Here is a 19,522-nt window from a genome sequence, read left to right on the forward strand (position 1 = left end):
AACAGCAGTGGAGAGAGTGGGCTTCCCTGTCTAGTTCCCGATCTCAGAGGAAATGCTTTCAGCTTCTCGCTGTTCAATATAATGTTGGCTGTGGGTTTTTCATAGATGGCCTTAATTATGTTGAGGTACTTGCCCTCTATTCCCATTTTGCTGAGAGTTTTTATCATGAATGGATGTTGAACTTTGTCAAATGCTTTTTCAGCATCTATGGAGATGATCACGTGGTTTTTGTCTTTCTTTTTGTTGATGTGGTGGATGATGTTGATGGACTTTCGAATGCTGTGCCATCCTTGCATCCCTGGGATGAATACTACTTCGTCATGGTGTACGATCATTTTGATGTATTTTTGAATTCGGTTTGCTAGTATTTTGTTGAGTATTTTTGCATCTACGTTCATCAGGGATATTGGTCTGTAGTTTCCTTTTTTGGTGGGGTCTTTGCCTGGTTTTGGTAGTAGGGTGATGTTAGCTTCATAGAATGAGTTTGGGAGTTTCCCCTCCTCTTCTATTTTTGGGAATCTTTAAGGAGAATGGGTATTATGTCTTCCCTGTATGTCTGATAAAATTCCGAGGTAAATCAGTCTGGCCCGGGGGTTTTGTTCTTTGGTAGTTTTTTATTACTGCTTCAATTTCATTGCTGGTAATTGGTCTGCTTAAATTTTCTGTTTCTTTCTGGGTCAGTCTTGGAAGGTTGTATTTTTCTAGGAAGTTGTCCATTTCTCCTAGGTTTCCCAGCTTGTTAGCATATAGGTTTTCATAGTATTCTCTAATAATTCTTTGTATTTCTGTGGGGTCTGCCGTGATTTTTCCTTTCTCGTTTCTGATACTGTTGATTTGTGTTGACTCTCTTTTCCTCTTAATAAGTCTGGCTAGAGGCTTATCTATTTTGTTTATTTTCTCAAAGAACCAGCTCTTGGTTTCATTGATTTTTGCTATTGTTTTATTCTTCTCAATTTTATTTATTTCTTCTCTGATCTTTATTATGTCCCTCCTTCTGCTGACCTTAGGCCTCATCTGTTCTTCCTTTTCCAATTTCGATAATTGTGACATTAGACCATTCATTTGAGCTTGTTCTTCCTTTTTTAAATATGTTTGGATTGCTATATACTTTCCTCTTAAGACTGCTTTTGCTGTGTCCCACAGAAGTTAGGGCTTAGTGTTGTTGTTGTCGTTTGTTTCCGTATATTGCTGGATCTCCATTTTGATTTGGTTATTGATCCATTGATTATTTAGGAGCATGTTGTTAAGCCTCCATGTGTTTGTGAGTCTTTTTGCTTTCTTTGTACAGTTTATTTCTAGTTTTATGCCTTTGTGGTCTGAAAAGTTGGTTGGTAGGATTTCAATCTTTTGGAATTTTCTGAGGCTCTTTTTGTGTCCTAGTATGTGGTCTATTCTGGAGAATTTTCCATGTACACTTGAAAAGAATGTGTATCCTGTTGCTTTTAGATGTAGAGTTCTGTAGATGTCTATTAGGTCCATCTGTTCTAGTGTGTTGTTCAGTGCCTCTGTGTCCTTACTTATTTTCTGTCTGGTGGATCTGTCCTTTGCCGTGAGTGGTGTGTTGAAGTCTCCTAGAATGAATGCATTGCATTCTATTTCCTCCTTTAGTTCTGTCAGTATTTGTTTCAGGTATGTTGGTGCTCCTGTATTGGGTGCATATATATTTATAATGGTTATATCCTCTTGTTGGACTGAGCCCTTTATCATGTAATGTCCTTCTTTGTCTTTTGTTACTTTCTTTATTTTGAAGTCTGTTTTTTTGATACCAGAATTGCAACACCTACTTTCTTCTCTCTGTTGTTTGCATGAAATATCTTTTTCCATCCCTTGACTTTAAGTTTGTGCATGTCTTTGGGTTTTAGGTGAGTCTCTTGGAAGCAGCATATGGATGGATCTTGCTTTTTTATCTATTCTATTACTCTGTGTCTTTTGATTGGTGCATTCAGTCCATTTACGTTTAGGGTGATTATTGAAAGGTTTGAACTTATTGCCATTGCAGGCTTTAAGTTTGTGGTTACCAAAGGTTCAAGGTTAGCTTCTTTACTATCTTACTGTCTAACTTAACTCGCTTGTTGAGCTATTATAAATGCAGTCTGATCATTCTTTATTTCTCTCCCTTCTTATTCCTCCTCCTCCCTTCTTCATATGTTGGGTGTTTTGTTCTGTGCTCTTTTTAGGAGTGCTCCCATCTAGAGGAGTCCCTGTAGGATGCCCTGAAGAAGTGGTTTGTGGGAGGTAAATTCCCTTAACTTTTGCTTGTCTGGGAATTGTTTAACCCCTCCTTCATATTTAAATGATATTCGTGCTGGATACAGTAGTCTTGCTTTGAGGCCCTTCTGTGTCCCTGCATTAAGTATATCATGCCATGCTCTTCTGGCCTGTAGGGTTTCTATTGAGAACTCTGATGATATCCTGATGGGTTTTCCTTTGTAGGTAACCTTTTTTTTCTCTCTGGCTGCCTTTAATACTTTGTCCTTGTCTTTGATCTTTGCCATTTTACTTATTATGTGTCTTGGTGTTGCTCTCCTTGGATCCCTTGTTATGGGAGTTCTGTATGCCTCTGTGGTCTGAGAGGCCATTTATTCCACTAGTTTGGGGAAGTTTTCAGCAATTATTTCTTCAAAGACACTTTCTATCCCTTTTTCACTCTCTTCTTCTGGTACCCCTATAATGCATATATTGTTCTGTTTCGATTGGTCACTCAGCTCCCTTAAAATTCTTTCATTCCTGGAGATCCTTTTATCTCTCTCTGCATCAGGTTCTCTGAGTTCCTGTTGTCTGTTTTCTAGTCCATTAATGGTCTCTTGCATCTTGTCCATTCTGTTTTGAAGTCCTTCTAGAGCTTGTTTTATTTCTGTATTCTTCTTTAGTTCTTGCATATTTCTCTGCAAGTCCTCAGCATGGTTATGATTTTTGTTTTGAATTCTTTTTCAGGAAGACTGGTTAAATCTATCTCCCCAGGTTCCTTCTCAAGGGAAGTTGTAGCAGATGCTGAAGCTGTCTGGGTTAGTCTTGTCTGGATCATATTTTTTTGCCTTTTCATGTTGACAGGTGCTATTGACTGTCAGATGGGAGGGCCAAACTTTTCACTTGCTACTGGCCTTTCTTTACTGGGACAACTGCGACCCCTAGTGGCTTGTATTGGGTAATTGCGTGTAGGCTGGGTCTTTGTGTCTTGCCCGGCCGAAGTGTAGGAACTTTCCTTTCTGTGGGCGTGGTTTGCCTTAGGCTGTTTCTCCACTTTCTCAGCGCCAGAGGGGTAATGGACGGGGGTGCTTTTTGGCTGTTTACCTCTTTGAGGGGTCTCAGAGCTGTTGCCCAGGGGGTTAGTGCACCCGGTTTTCCCTTTAATTTCCAGCCACTGGGCTGTGACCTGTGTTGTTTCCGTCTAGCTGTTAAATCCCTGTCCCTTTAAGACTTTCAAAAAGCACTTGCTTTTCTTTGTCACAGGCACATCAGCTTCGGCAGCCTCTCAGAGGTCTTGCTGCCCTATTTCCCTAGTTTCCAGCCGTCCACGCATGCACTGTGTCTGCGCTCTGGTGCGGGTGGCTGGGGCTGGGTGTTTAGCAGTGCTGGGCTCCCTCTCCCTCCTGTCGGGATCTGGGGGGAGGTGTGCTCAGGTCCCGCCGGGCCGGGGGTTGTATCTTTCCCCTTTCACCGGGCGCTGGGCTCTCGCACGTGTGGATGCAGTCAGGCTGTTGTCCTGTGTCTTCTGGTCTCTCTTTTAGGATTAGTTGTATTTGTTGTATTTTCAAAAATATATATGTTTTTGGGAGGAGATTCCTACTCTCCTACTCATGCTGCCATGTTGGCTCCACCCCCACAAACACTTCTTAAAAGGTGAAAGCACACATTCATGTTGTCCAAATGAATGTATCTATTCAGCTTTAGTTTGCAGTGATCTAGTTTCTTAGTTTAAATATGCAGGTGTCTCCTTTCCAGTTGTAATTCTATGATAAACATTCCAGGTTCAGATTATCACTGTTCTGAAACCTAGGACATGGATGATAATTTGACTAGAGTGATAATTGAACAAAACTATATACTGGGTATTCAATATAGAAAAAGAAAGGAAAATTGGGGAAAAAACAAGCACAATTTAAAATAAGATAAATGGGAGACAACTCGCATAACAGTGTCATATTTTAATCATCAACCTGCAAATACACATGCACACACACATAATTTTTTTTCCAAAACCAAAATAGTGAATGTAGGTAACTAAGAGGACCAATGAATGATGATATATGCATCAGTTTGATCACATTATGCAATGTGAAGTGAATTCTTGGTATTTAAATGTAGCTGCTCCAGTTTCTGTGTACTCAAAGTATATTATTCTTGGTCTTTCTTGACATTGATAATGAGAACTTGGAAAAGATTTGCCCCAAGAGAACAGTGTGGCTAAATAATTGTTAAAACAACAATAAAAAATAAACATCATTTTTCAGGACTTGAGAGTGAAAACTATTTATGTCCACAGGACTTTGCTTACCTCACAATATTTTGATTGATTTACTTGGTATGAGAAGTCAGGCCATGTTGAACACTAACCTATGGCTGGAATAAAACTCACAAATATATGCATATATGTATCTGTAATAAAATCTCTTACAGAAAAATCAACTTTTGAGTGCAGAATGATGTAGCAAAATTATTTACAAAACCCTGATTTTTATCAAGACTTTTCAATATAAACATGTTAATAAAAACTATTACTGTATGATTACTCATTGTCAAGACATGAACCAGGTAATTTTTTATGGAAGTATAATTGATATACAATATTATATTGGTTTCAAGTATACAACACAGTGGTTCAACAGTTACACACATTATTAAATCCTCATCCCAACTAATGCACTTACTGTCAACATAGAAAGATGTTACAGAATCATTGGCTATATTCTCCATGCTGTACTACTATCCCAGTTTCTATGATTCTACTACTATTTTGTTCATTTTATTTTGTTTTTAAGTTCCACAAATAAATGAAGTTGTGTGGTATTTGTCTTTTTCCACCTGGCTTATTCATTTTGCTTAATACCCTCTAGGTCCATCCCTGTTGTTAAAAATGGCAGGATATCTTTTTTTAATAGCTGAATAATATTCCCATTGTATATGTGTACCACTTCTTCTTTATTGATTCATCTATTAATGAATACTTTGATTGTTTCCATATCTTGGCTATTGTAAATAACGTGTCAATAAACATAGGGATGCATATGTCTTTTTAAATCAGGGATGTTGTTTTCTTTGGGCAAATTCCTAGAAGTGGAATCACTGAGTCATATGGTATTTCTATTTTTAGGTTTTTGAGGGACCTCCATAATGTTTTCCACCAGGTGATTTTTTTAATAGTGTTTTAATCATTTAATCATCACAACTTTAATCATTACCAAAAAGAAAATAGTTCTGTTATTGGATTATCATAAACATATTAGAAGATGAAGTTTATTTTGAACAGAATTCCATAGAGAAAATCTCAAAATCTTATTAATGTATATTATAAAAGATGTTTTGTATCAGAAGACACATTACAGAGTTTTTCAATGACTCGAATGTAAGTCATGAAACCATAAAACTCTTAAAAGAAAACATAGGCAAAAATCTCTTAAACCTAAGTATGAGTAATTTTTTTCCTGGGCACATATCCATGGATAAGGGAAACAAAATAACAAGTGGGACTACATCAAATTAAAAAGCTTCTGTACAGTAAAGACACCATCAGTAGAACAAAAATCAAGATATATTTTAGGGGCAGTTCATGGTGCCTGACACAATAATGGACAATTTATTGGCTCTCTTACCTTGCCTGTGTAATTTTCCCACTTCTAAGCCCCTTTGAAATAAGTTAGCTGAAATTGTATTAGTATTTGACTCTAGGGTAACAACACTAAGATTAAATCAAAGATTGTCTCAATGTTTACAAAATTTCACTGAACATTTTATTTTTTGTCACTTCACTTCTGAAAGTGACATAGGAAACCAATATTTCTTTAAAAGTTACTAATTTTAGACTTATAGAAGTCTTGTTCTTCATGATTCAATGAGACCAAATAATAATTTACTTGAATATATCATCAGTCTGTAAATTATATTCAAAATAATATATTTAAAGAAGGTTTACAGTGGAAGTAACAAGACTGAATGTTACATAGAGAAGAGTTCATCTAAAACTTAATTCATATGAAAAGCCAAAAAATGAAGGAGGATAAGAACAAAGGGAGAATCCAGTTTTTGACAAAGAATCAGGGTCCTTCACTGGTTTTACAAGTTAGATAACTTTAAGTATTTTGATAGTTTAAATACTTGGTGTTGTGTAAGTAACTACTTAAATACTTAGAGTTGTGTTAGAGTGTACATCACTCATCAGTATTTATTGACAGTTGATTATTTAAGATGCATGATTATTAAGATGTATAAAGAGCAGAGTAATTAAGGGAGCATATTCCACTTAAGAACTTAAATTTTGGTAATCTATATTTGACACTAAAAATGAATTAATCATGCCCTATTAATCTTCAGCTTTTTCCACAAGAAGAACATTTCATTTTTCTCAATAAAAATATTGTGAAACATTCTTACCATAATCCTTTCACCATTGGAGAAGGAAAATTGAATAATGTCCGGGACACAGGAGATGCTCTGTAACTTTTCTGATTGAATATTGCTGATTGAATGAATTATAAACAATTTAATAGTTCCCTTTTGCTTAAGCACATTGAAAAATGTGGAACAGATCCAACTGTTTCCTTGTTGTTATAAACATTTCATGACAATATATATTCATAACGGGATCATAAAACCTCAGGTAACCTCTCTGTACAGTGGTGTAAGTTTCATCTACTACGGCTGGTTTAGACCGTTCGTCTGAGGGCGTTCCTTTGTGTTATCCTTAGAAAGGCTTCCTTTACTTCCTTGTTCCTCAAGGTGTAGATGACAGGATTGAGAGCAGGTGTGACCACCGTGTACATGAGTGCAGTTGCTCTGTCTGTTTCTGGGGTGTGTGCACTCTTAGGCTGGAGATAAGTGAACAAGGCAGTGCCATAGAACAGAGAAACCACCAGGATGTGAGAAGAACAAGTGGAGAGAGCTTTGCGTCTGCCAGCTGCTGAAGGGATTCTCAAGATGGTCGCCAGAATTCGAATGTAGGAGCACAGAATGAGCAAGCAGGGACTCATAATGAAGAGCACAGAGAGAAAAAACATCACAGTCTCATTGTGGGAGGTATCAACACAAGCCAGTTTCACTACAGGCATGATGTCGCAAAAAAAGTGCTGGATCTTTCCTGCTCCGCAGAAGGGCAGAGTGAAGATCCAGGTGGTCTGGGCTGACTCCACCACCACTCCGGTGGTCCAGGATGCTGCAGCCAGTTTCCAACACACACTAGGGCCCATCAGGAGAGTATAATGCAGTGGGTAGCAGATAGCTACAAAGCGGTCATAAGCCATGGCTGCCAGCAGGCAGCATTCTGTCAGTCCCAAGATAGTAAATACATACATCTGAGCTGCACACCCTCCCACACTTATGGTCTTGGTCTCCACCAACAGGTGCACCAGCATCTGAGGCACCACACTGGTAATATAGCACATCTCCAGAAGGGAGAGGTTAACCAGGAAGAAATACATAGGGGTGTGCAGGGAAGGGGTGATCCGGATCAGGGAGATGATGGTGAGGTTTCCTCCCACAGTAAACAAGTAAATGATTAGGAACACAGTGAAGAGCACAGGCTGTAACTCAGCTAGAGAGGAAAAAGCCACAAATGTGAATTTGGTGCAGAGAGACTGGTTTCCACTTATTACAGGCTCAGAGACAGACATCTGTGGAGACAGCAGAGGGGGCAGGTAAGGCCTCAGGGAATCCCTGCACCTGCAGAGGTGTCAATCAGACCTCAGAGAAGAAGCTTTCCTAGCGTCAGTGGTCTGACTGACCCCCTAGACATTCATATTCCTTTTGCTAAATCTTTGTAAATAATTCCCCATTTAAATTGGGTGCAATATTTCTTCCTGATTTTGATTTCTAGATCTTAAGCAATTTTTACAGAAATTTAGAGAAAACAATAGCTTTAAGTTACATAATCTTTTTTTTTAGTTTTTATGTTATCAGTATTCTAATTACATACACAGGCTTTTATGTATGCAGTATATGAATGTGTTCTAATTGTGAAGGAGTCACATAAAACCTAAGTTTATAAAGTATAATATAAAGGTGCTATATTCAGGTCTTCTGGATTCACAACCTTCCTTAAGGCCATACTTGGGAGTTTGGAAGGGAGTCTATTTCCAGCCAGTTATTCATTTTTATACATATTTTTACTCTTTTAGATTTCAAAAGCATATGCTAATGAGTAGATGGCTAAAATCAATGGAAACCAAAGCTAACAGAATCTCCTCCACAACATGAGTGTAATTTTGCAGGATAATTTGAATAGGAGAACATACCTAGAACCACAGGCGAATTTTCTTCTTTGTTGGATTTCTAGACTTCGATTTCAAACTATAACATGGTGATGGAATAGGCATATTTTTGTTCTGCCTAGATTCCATAGGGATTATATCCATTGCAGAGCTTAATTACATTTGTCTCAAGAGGAATTTGGTCAGACAAAACAAGGAACGTTTAATGGAAATTTGATTTTCAGTGTTTGAATACATTTTTCAGAGATAATTTATTGCTGTTATTTACATTACCTAAGTTTCAATGCATGAAACTAAAAGTTTGCAATAGATTTCCATCTTGCAATTGAAATAATTAGTGAACTTTATAGATGTTTGTCATAGTGATCTTTCTGTAGCTCCTCGAATAGACAGTGACTGCTCATGTCTTTGGGATAGCCATAGGCACAGTGTGGTACTCAAAATAGGCTCCATAAGCCCCATAAGATGGCATTCACTTTTTTCATTATCTATGATTAACAACATAAATGAATAGGCCTGATCAGGAAAATTCCAAATTTTCAGTGGAATTAATTAAAATAATATATCAAAAAGATGAAAAGTGGTTTTTTTGACCATCCTCAAGGAGTAAAAACTTGCATATTTTTAAAGTGTATGGTGTGGTGATTAGATATGTATATGTAGTAAAATAACTACCACAATTGTGTTAATGGTGTTAATTAACATCCATCACCTCACATAATTGTCATGTTTTTGTGCATGTTGCAAGTGCTTTGGATCTGCTCTCTTAGCAAATTTCAAGTGGTAGCAAATGCAATATGGTATTAACTGTAGTCACCAATATTGTGCATTAGGTCCTGAAATCACTCATCTGATAACTGAAGTCTTGTGCACTTTGATCTGCATCTCCCCATTTCTCTCCCCATCAGCAAGTTCTGCACTATGTTTCTATGAGTTTGACTTTTTGTTTTTAGATTCCTGATGTAGCTGAGATCATTCAGTGTTTATCTTTTTGTTTTTGACCTATTAGCATAATGTCCTTGATATTGTCATGCATATTATCTGACAGTATACCTGAATTATATTCCTCTTTGAAATTGGCAGTGATTTTTTTGGTTGTGGCACCAAAAGCACAGGCAACAAAAGGAAAAATAAACGGGACTACGTTGAACAAAATAGTTTTTCTGCAGCAAAGGAAAGACAGAGAAAAGCACTGGCCAGGTTGAAATTATGTATGGGTAAATAGAAGCTGAGAAATGAAAGAAACCAACAGGAGCAACATGTTGCATAAATTTGCCTGCTAAGGGGAGAAGACAGGGTGATACCTAGAGAAAAAGAAAGGACAGGACAAGATTATGTATTACCGTTACTCACTGTGTTTTTAAGATGGAGAATCATGAAACTGTTTAATAGCAATGTGAAGGAGTCATCTAAAATAATAAATAATGCTTACTCTCCCCCATTTTGAAAATTGAATGGTATAAACTTCATTTTATTTTTGAATTTAGGTATTAATTTAAGAAATTATGAACATTGCAGTATAGACCAATTAAAAAACAACATATTTATCATTTTAAGATCATACTTCTAGTATCTACAGTGTTTTATTTGAGAAAAGGATTCACTGCAATGTCATTTTAAGGCCTTTTTTTTTGTGTGTGAGGGCTTTAATTTACCCATCCCTTACAACAGAATCAAAATAATCTTTAACAACAATAATAATAATAACATGGCAAATAACAGTTAATATTTTTAGTGTTTATTTGCTAGGTATATGTTTAAAAATTTATATATGTCATCTCATTTATTTATTTTATGACAATGTCTCGAAAGACTCATTTTTGGTATCGCCATTGTAGTACATACCAGGCAACTTAAAAATAGAGCTGTTAAGTAATTTCCCATGCTATTATAGACACAAAGATATGGAGTTGTGATTTGAAGACAGGCTGTCTCTATACCAACAGGTATGATATTTTTCCTTCCCTTCTATTGCCCTCTGCTCTCTCTTCTGTATAAATTTTGGTGAATTAAATGATAAAAATTGTGTAAATAAACATTGTGAGTTCAAGAAAAAAGGAAATGAAAGAGCTATAAGAGAGAAAGAAGGTCGCCAGTCAACCTGGTTTTTCTCATCTTCAAAGAACTTATTTTAAGGAGTGTGAAGAGAATTGTTTTCTGCTTTCCACTGAACAGTTCTGAGAATGCAGAGCAATCCTTGGGATAGAAAGATAGTATAATTATAAATGTAATACAGAAGCCCTTTCTAAAAGTGGAGTGACTTTAAAGATGTCTTTAAAAGTCATACACATTCATATTTACAGAGTATTTATCAAAATAAATACTAATCAACCAACTAACCAAATAAATAAGCAACTTTACATACAACCAAAGCCAAATGAAGATTCTAATATCTGTGTTCATAAATAGTTGGCCCACTATTTTAATTTTCTCACTTAACTCTTTTTAGACATTTGTATATCGGAATCCAATTAACTGTGTTATTACCATCAAAAAAGATAAATATCAATATTACAATGCATAAGATATTCTGTCACATTTCAGTGGGCAGAATAGAATCTTTTTAAATGACCAAAAGGTACAACTTAAATATTTAAAATTCTTAATTGCCAAATATACCTCAATTTTTTCAATTTTTTAAACAGCTCTTGTTGAAAAATATACATATTACATTAAAAAAAAAGGCCATGGGTGTATCATCGTGTTCTATTGAATGTCTGCTCTTGGAGAGGCCAACTGACATGCCATGAGGACCTGAGGCAGCGCTGTGGAACTGAAGCTTCTTGCCAGCAGTCAGAACCAACTCAACAGCAACGTGAGGGGGCCATCTGGAAGCAGACCCTCCAGCCCCAGCCTAGTCTTCAGGTAGCTACTGTCTTGGCTGACATTTTTTTCCCCCAGCTTTATTGAGATATGATTTAATATGACATTGTGTAAGGTTAAGCTGCATAACATGACTTGATACATATTATAAGTTTTATTATGATTACTTCAAAAGGGATAGTTAACACCTCCATCACCTTACATAAATATTATTTTTGTGTGTATGTGGTAAGAACATTCAAGATCTACTCTTGTAGCAACTTTCAAGTACATAACACAGGGATGGTTAATTGTAGTCACCATGCTGTTCATTAGACACCTAGAAATTGTTCACCTTATGACTGGAAATTCATACTCTTTGAATATCTCTCAAATATCACCACTTCCAACCCCTGGTAACCACCATTATATTCTCTGTTTCTATGAATTCAGATTTTAGTTTCCACATACAAGTGAGAATATGTCTTCACTGCAATCTCATTAAAGGCTGTGAGCCAAAACCCACCTGGTAAACTGTCCTTGAATTTCAAAACCACAAATGTTGTGAGGTAATCAATGTTCATTATTGTTTTAAGGATTGAGGTAATTTGGGACATAACAATAGATAAATAATACACCTTCAATTAATGCACATTCAACACAATAAATACACCTTGTTTGCTGAGAGTTTTTATAGAGAATGGTTGTGAAATATGATTAAACTCTTATGTGTACATGTAATGAAAAGATAATGTGATTTCCTATGATGGTAAATTACATCGACTGTTTTTCTGTCAAATTTAATCATTATATATTATCATTTTTATGCATTTCTGAATTATTATTCCTAATATCTAATTCTGGATCTTTACATCAATATTCAACAATAAAATTGTTGTGTGATAATCCTTTCTAGTAAAGAGTTTACTGGGCTTATGTTCTTAATAGTGATCCAGCTTGATAAATAAGTTTGGAATACTGACATCTCTTCTATTATTACACCCAATAAAAGTTTGTGAAAAACTTGAATTTTTTTGGAGGTGGGGGTTCTTAATTGGTAGAATTTTCTGGTGAAGACACCTGAGTCTATATTTCTTTGTGAAATTTTTCTGACTAGTGATTTATTTTTTAAGAAATTGTTGTTTGGCTAATCCAGTTATGTATTTCTTCTTGAGTTAGTTGGAGCAAATTGTATTTCTTTCCTTAGAGTTTAAAAATTTTATTTATTTACATTGCTACATTTATTTGACTCTTATTTTGGTTTTCAATTTGGAATACCTGATGGGAGATATATTTTATTTAATGCTTATTTTGTTTTTTACTATTCACCTTATTTCCTTAGTATACCTTGCTGGATTATCAACAAATTTTAATTCTTTTCAAACTATTGGCTCCACTGATACTGTCTACTGCACATATATTTTGTTTTATTAATTTCTGATGTTTTCTGTGTAATTTGTTTCCTTCCATTACCATTAGGCTTAATTTGCTGTTGTTTTCTGAATGCTTGGGATAGATAATTAAGTCATTACACTTGTTGTTATTAAAAATAAGTATATGAATTTTCGTTTAAGAAATTTAAGTAGAAATTTCATGAATTCCAAGTCACGTAATTGACAAATCAATATGGCAAGAATACTAATGGCTTCCCAAGATGTCCATGCCCTAATCTCCCAAACCTGTGAATATGTTACTTTACATGGAAAAAGGGAATTTGTAGATGTAATTAATACAAGGGATCCTAAAATGGGAGATCATCTTGAGCAATCTGAGTGGTGCAATCTAATCTCATGAGCCCTCAGAAATGGAGAACCTTTCTCAGCTGTGCTTAGTAAGAATCACGTCAATGGAAGAAGGGTCAGAAAGATGCAGGGAGATACAAGCCAAGGAATGTTTCCTGCTCAATTCTCCTCTATCTTCTCCAGAAATAAGTGCAGGCCTTACAACATTTGGATATTAGCCCATTGAAGCCAATGTTGGACTTCTGACCTACACAACAGTAAGTTGTTTCATTGTTTGCATAAGTTGTGTTGTTTTAAGCTATTTAATTTGTGGTAATTTTAAATGAAAAATATAGAAAACTAATACAGATTTTGGTACCTGGAAGCGGCATGATTTTATAAAAACTTTATAGGAAAAGAATCATTGATTTGTGTTCAGGCAAACCCAAAATTATGACATCATGAAAATTTTTTGGCTATAATAATTAAGGCAAAATAACCACACGATGGCAATAATATATAGTCAATGAATGCATTGTGCAACTGACTTTGGGAGTTGCTTGATAAGGAGCTGGGCTACTTTAGACTGGCAATTTGATGTCTACACAGTGAGTGGTAAGCTGTATTTTATATGAAAAAATTTTCCGGGGGGAGGCAATTGATATTCACTTAGAGACAGATAATGCAGAAATAACTCCATTGAAATTTACCTCAGAATAGGGGGATTTTCACAGTCTTGCTGAGATCTTATAAAACTTTCATTTAAAAATTTTGAAAGCAAAACAAAAGCTTGATACATATTCAGTAATGCACAATTTTTTCCACTGATTTCTCTTGCTCAATGTTACAAATACATCCTTTAGTATGGTACATACTTATTTGGCACAAGTATGAAATGAGATCAAATATATTTCATGTTGTGACATTTTCTTCAAAGTGGTTAAAGATTTGTTTTATTTTAAAGATAGCTGTATCTAATTGAGGATTGAAAAAAGAAAAGATATTAAACTATTGTACTAATGTTATTTTGTTTACTTGGTGTCTTGTCAGTGAGACTGAATAGCAACAGCAGAATGTTAGGGTTAAAAGGGCTTATATCAAGCTTTATTCTCATGGTGGCACGTTGAGTGCTGGAATCATGTCTGCATCTGGAGCACTGGGTGGAGCTCTTTATGTAGTAACACTGACAATAATGGCTCATTGTCAGCAGGTGTGTAAGCATTAGCCTAGCTGTAGGCCGATTATATCATTAAGTAGTTTAGGGTCAGGACAGGATCCTAGCCATAGGAACTTCCATTTTCCCTATGCTCCACCTCTCCAGGATTCTTGGTTTGCAATCTATGCACCCTCAGTCTTCCACGATGGTTCCTGTGTGAGAAAGCTGGAGCATTGCAAGCGGATTCCACAACAGCAACATACAGGTAACAATGAAAATTATGATACAGATAACAACAAAAATTATAACATACTCAAGCCTGAGGAAATCAATTGCCACCAACTGGTCATTCCAGCTGTATTCAAATTAGTCCCAGTTCATGATTTATACAGTCCCAGAGTATACAGAAATTTCCTTTAGATATTTCCTTTAAATTCGTAATTCATGTGTGTATGTTTGGTAAGTACAGGTGTCTCGGGACAGGAGGCTAGGAATATTCTCAGATAATCATATTACTATACTTATGTTTAACTGTGAGGCTCATAAAGTCTTTTGATTCATGTCTTTCCCATGAAACAATGAAGAATGTCCAAAGTAAGTACTGGGATGTTTTCAAACCCACCATATTGCAAATGTGTATAGGTCTTATTTTATTCTTCATTAAATTGGTGCAATTGCATGTACCATGGAATTTGATTAACACACAGAAAAAATGTATTAATCTCTATTCTCCTCTCCTTTTCTCTGTCTCTCATTTATTTATCAACTATCTATCTATATATTTTATATCCCATGTATTTCAATTATTATCAGCAAATATTCCATTTTTAAATATTTCCTTTTTTCAGGACCAGTATCACCTATATGCAAACTCTTTGTCTAATAAACCCAACTTAATGTACCTTTTTTCATCGTGATATCTGTAACCTGGCAATGTATCATGGTAAACTTGTACTTCATGGGAGCTGGTACTACTCACTTAAACCTAACTGTAATCCCATGAGGTAGTATTCCTGTTAATCCACTTTTACCAATTAGGAAACCGAGGGCACAAATGATAGATTAAATTGAGATCACTCAGCTAGTAGATGACAGAGATGTGACTTGATCCTACACTAACTGTTCCAAGGTCCATATACTTAGCTCCTGTGTGTTGCTGAAACATGCATCACACTTGTCATGAAAGAGTGAAAGCAAAATACATTTTGATATTCTTCATTTATTTATACTTTGCCCATGTTTTTTAACTTATATTAAAATAAGCATCAAAGCCCTCTCTGCTGAAGCACAGATGGAAAATAGGGAATAATAGAGGAATTGAGAGTCAAGAGAAAAAGCCGTTAAAGGACTAATACCTGAGAGAAATCTGAATTGACCTATAAATAATGCCTGGTTCACTGAGGAGGCATCTGGAGAGTCTAGGTAGGGTATAATCACTATCTTCTATGAATTTCCATTTTAATCAGGTACCACAACTTGAAGCAAAGGAATTTTAAGTTTTAACTTTTGTGAATAAATATTTTGGAACAAAGAAGACAATTCCCCATGAAAATATCACTCAAAAACAAGCAGTTACTGATTCAGCAGGGGAAACGTCAACCAAAGTATGGACTTGAAGAAATTAGTTGGAGAAAGTGCTATGAATTGGGAGATCCTGGAATACTTAAAACAATTTCAGTAGCAGTAATTTTCAAGAGAAATTTTCAACAATCTTAGCTTCTATGTGTTAAATTTCAATGCAGCTGAGGGAATTATCAAAATCTGGTTATCAAGTTAAAGAAGGAAACACATGTGACTGGTTTTCCTTGGTATTGGAACCACTGTCTGAACTTGTCATATTTTGACATTGTCTGATCCAATTTCTGTGACTTTTATGTGAATATTAGCAATAGATGAAGTCAGTGATGAGAAACCATTCAACAATAAGAACATTCATTATTCTGGGATTGACAAATGATCCACAACTAGAGATTTTGGTTTTTATATTTCTGTTTATCTCATATACATTAAGTTTAATTGGGAATCTGACCATAATTTCACTCATCTTGGTGGATTCTCATTTAAAAACAGCTATGTATTTTTTTCTTCAAAATTTCTCTTTCTTAGAAATCTCATTCACAACTTCTGGTGTCCCCACATACCTCTACATCATATCAAGTGGGAACAGGGCCATCAGCATCAAAGCCTGCTTCAGTCAAATTTTTTTTGTGGTCCTCTTTGGAGCTACAGAATATTTTCTGTTGGCTGTGATGTCCTATGACCGCTATGTGGCCATCTGCAAACCCCTGCATTACGTGACCATCATGAACAGCAGAGTCTGCAGGAACCTCATCCTCAGTTGTTGGGCATCTGGCTTATTGATTATCCTTCCACCCCTTGGTTTGAGCCTTAATCTGGAATTCTGTGACTTTGTTATTGACCATTTTTTCTGTGATGCTTCTCCAATACTGAAGAATTCATGCTCAGACACATGGTTCATTGAACAGCTAGTTGTATTCTTTGCTGTGTTGACTTTCATAATGACCTTTGTGTGTATAGTTTGGTCCTATGTATACATCATTAGGATGATTCTAAGATTACCCTCAACCCAGCAAAGAAAAAAAGCCTTCTCTACGTGTTCTTCCCACATGATTGTGGTTTGCATCACCTATGGAAGCGGTATCTTTATCTATATCAAACCTTCAGCTAAGAACGAAGTGGCAGTTAGTAAGGTGGTTTCTCTGCTAATTATGTCTGTAGCCCCTTTGTTGAACCCCTTCATTTATACCCTAAGAAATAAGCAAGTAAAGCAGTCTTTCCATGATAGTCTCAAAAGACTTGCATTTATTTCAAAGAAATATTAGATATTCATATCAGAAATTTAAATTAAAGTAAAAAATAAATTATCAGCATATGGATGAAAATTGAGTGATGGGAGTTATCCAGTCTCATATTTTTGAGGGCCAAAATATATAGAATTGAGAATAATGTCTAAGAAAAAAGTGTGAAAATTCAGAATTACACAGATGGACATTTCTCTAGTTTTCTGAAACTTCTATTCTTCCTCAACCACATTATAATAAACTCTTTACAGTCTTATTACATAATCATTACTCATTATCTTATGTGTCTATGTCACTGCTCTCTACTTATAACACAGGCTGTTTTTTAAAATTGAAGTACAGTTGACTTGCAATATTATATTAGTTTCAGGAGTTCTACATAGTGATACAAAAATTACATACATTACAAAACACTTATCATACTAAATGTATTTACCACTATCACCATACAAAGATATTATATTGTGGGCTATATTTTTGTATGCTGTACTTTTGCATACAATGCAAAATGAATAGAAAATGAATTATTTTGCAATCAGAATTTTGTGTCTTTTATCCACTTTACCTGTTTTTCCCATCCTCATTTTCCTCTCTCCTATGACAACCACCAGTTTGTTCTGTCTGTGTCTGTTTCTTTTCTTTATTTTTATACATATAAGTGAAACCCAGTGGTATTTGCTCTGACTTATTTCACTTGGGACAATACCTTCTAGATCCATTCATTTGTTGCAAATGCCAAGAGTTTATTTTTCATGGCTCTATAATATTCCATTATATATTTATACTATATCTTCTTTTTCTATTCTTGTATCAATGGACATTAGGACTGCTTCCATATCTTGGCTATTTTGAATAATGCTGCAATAAAAACAAAGGGCTTTGACAGGGAGCATTAAAGATGGCAGCGTCAGAAGCGAAAAAGAGGCTTCCTCCTAAAACCACATTTAATATGAAAATATAATTAATATGATTAATCCTGAAAGAGCAACAGGAAAGAGGGCTGTGCCAAATTGCATACACCTGGAGAAAAGAATAAACCTCATGGAACAGGGTAATGTACCAAAGCTGTGGCCTAGTGGGACCCAAGCCCTTCCCTCATCCCAGCTCACCGTGGGAGGAAGAGAAATGGAGCAGGGAGGGAGTGGAGGTCTGGGACTGCTGAATACCTAACTCTGGAGATCTGCTCTGGGAGCACAAACCTGCATTTCATGGTGCTTTCATGGTACTCTTGTGATTAGGGGATTGGGAAGCTAAGAGGCAGAATACCTGGAGAGACTGAGATTCCAGCCACTTGAGGAAAGCAGGGATCCATATCCAGCTGCTCTGGGACAAAAGAAAGGTGGCAGTCTGAGAGACTTCCTAACAGCAGAGGGCTGCTAAAGGGGCAGGGATTTCACAGAGTTTACTGCTCAGGAGAAAGGACAGGTAGACATAATTGTCCAAGTACACTCTACCCAGCAGGTTGGGAACTTTCATGATCTTCAAGTGCAGCTCCAAGGACCCCCTCTGTGATAGGCAGCCTACTCGCCATTCTCCCAGCCAGCCCCACCTGGCTTGCAAACCAGCAAACCCTACCCTAGCGTTAGGCCAGCCAGAGGGAAGCCCCATCTACAGCAACTACAAATGTGAAGCACAGAGGTTTATACCTGTGTGCTAGGCCCACTGGTTCTGGCAGTGGAGGAAGGCATAGAAGCCAGGAAACAGGAAACAGCTCTTTTCTCCCCCCAGGCCCCAATACCACTCCCCTGCAACCCTGACATTGCTTCAGGGACTGAGCAGCTCTGGAGAGTAGAGCTTCTGGGAAGTAGAGGGCACCATATACAAATATGAAATTCCAAAGGAACCTGGTTCAAAATAAAATTATGAATACAACATCTGAAAAATATTAAAATGAAATCGACCTAATGAATCTTACTGAAAGGGATTTCAAATTAGAAATCATTAACATGCTCATGGAGTTACAGAAAAATATTCAAGATCTCAGGAATGATTTCTGGTCAGAAATCCAATTGTTGAAGAGCACAATGGAGGGTATCAAAAGCAGATTAGATATGGTGGAGGAGGTGATAAATGAAATAGGAATTAGAGAAGAGGAAAACAAAGAAGCTGAGGCACAGAGAGACAAAAGGATCTTTAAGAATGAAAGAATATTGAGAGAATTGTGTGACCAATCCAAGTGGAATCATATTTGCATTATAGGGGCACCAGAAGAGGAAGAGAGAGAAAAAGGGATAGAAAGTGTCTTTGAGGAGGTAATTGCTGAAAACTTCCCCAATCTGGGGAAGGAGATAGTCTCTCAGGTCATGGAGGTGCACAGATCTCCCAACACAAGGGACCCAAAGATGACAACACCAAGACATATAGTAATTAAAATGGCAAAGATCAAGGATAAGGACAGACTATTAAAACCAGTCAGAAAGAGAAATACGATCACATGCAAAGGAAAGTCCATCAGACTATCATCAAACTTCTCAGCAGAAACCTTACAGGCCAGAAGGCAGTGGCATGATGTATTTAATGCAATGAAGCAGAAGGGCCTGGAACCAAGACTACTTTATCTGGCAAGATTATCATTTAAATTTGAAGGAAGGATTAAACAAT

The 19,522-nt window shown here is 36.3% G+C and overlaps 2 protein-coding genes across 2 annotated transcripts; one reads left to right on the forward strand and one right to left on the reverse strand.

The window, feature by feature from the left end:
• Positions 1-6,860: 6,860 nt before the first annotated feature.
• LOC118927192 (olfactory receptor 10C1) lies at positions 6,861-7,823 on the reverse strand. Its single transcript, XM_036915072.2, has one exon. It carries the CDS (start codon positions 7,821-7,823, stop codon positions 6,861-6,863), a length of 963 nt encoding a protein of 320 aa, XP_036770967.2.
• Positions 7,824-15,991: 8,168 nt separating this feature from the next.
• LOC118909791 (olfactory receptor 6C2-like) lies at positions 15,992-16,942 on the forward strand. The gene has a single exon (XM_036880526.2). The coding sequence runs from the start codon at positions 15,992-15,994 to the stop codon at positions 16,940-16,942; it is 951 nt and encodes a 316-aa protein (XP_036736421.2).
• Positions 16,943-19,522: the final 2,580 nt, after the last annotated feature.

Source organism: Manis pentadactyla, chromosome 10, assembly GCF_030020395.1.
Source record: "Manis pentadactyla isolate mManPen7 chromosome 10, mManPen7.hap1, whole genome shotgun sequence".
Taxonomy (NCBI): domain Eukaryota; kingdom Metazoa; phylum Chordata; class Mammalia; order Pholidota; family Manidae; genus Manis; species Manis pentadactyla.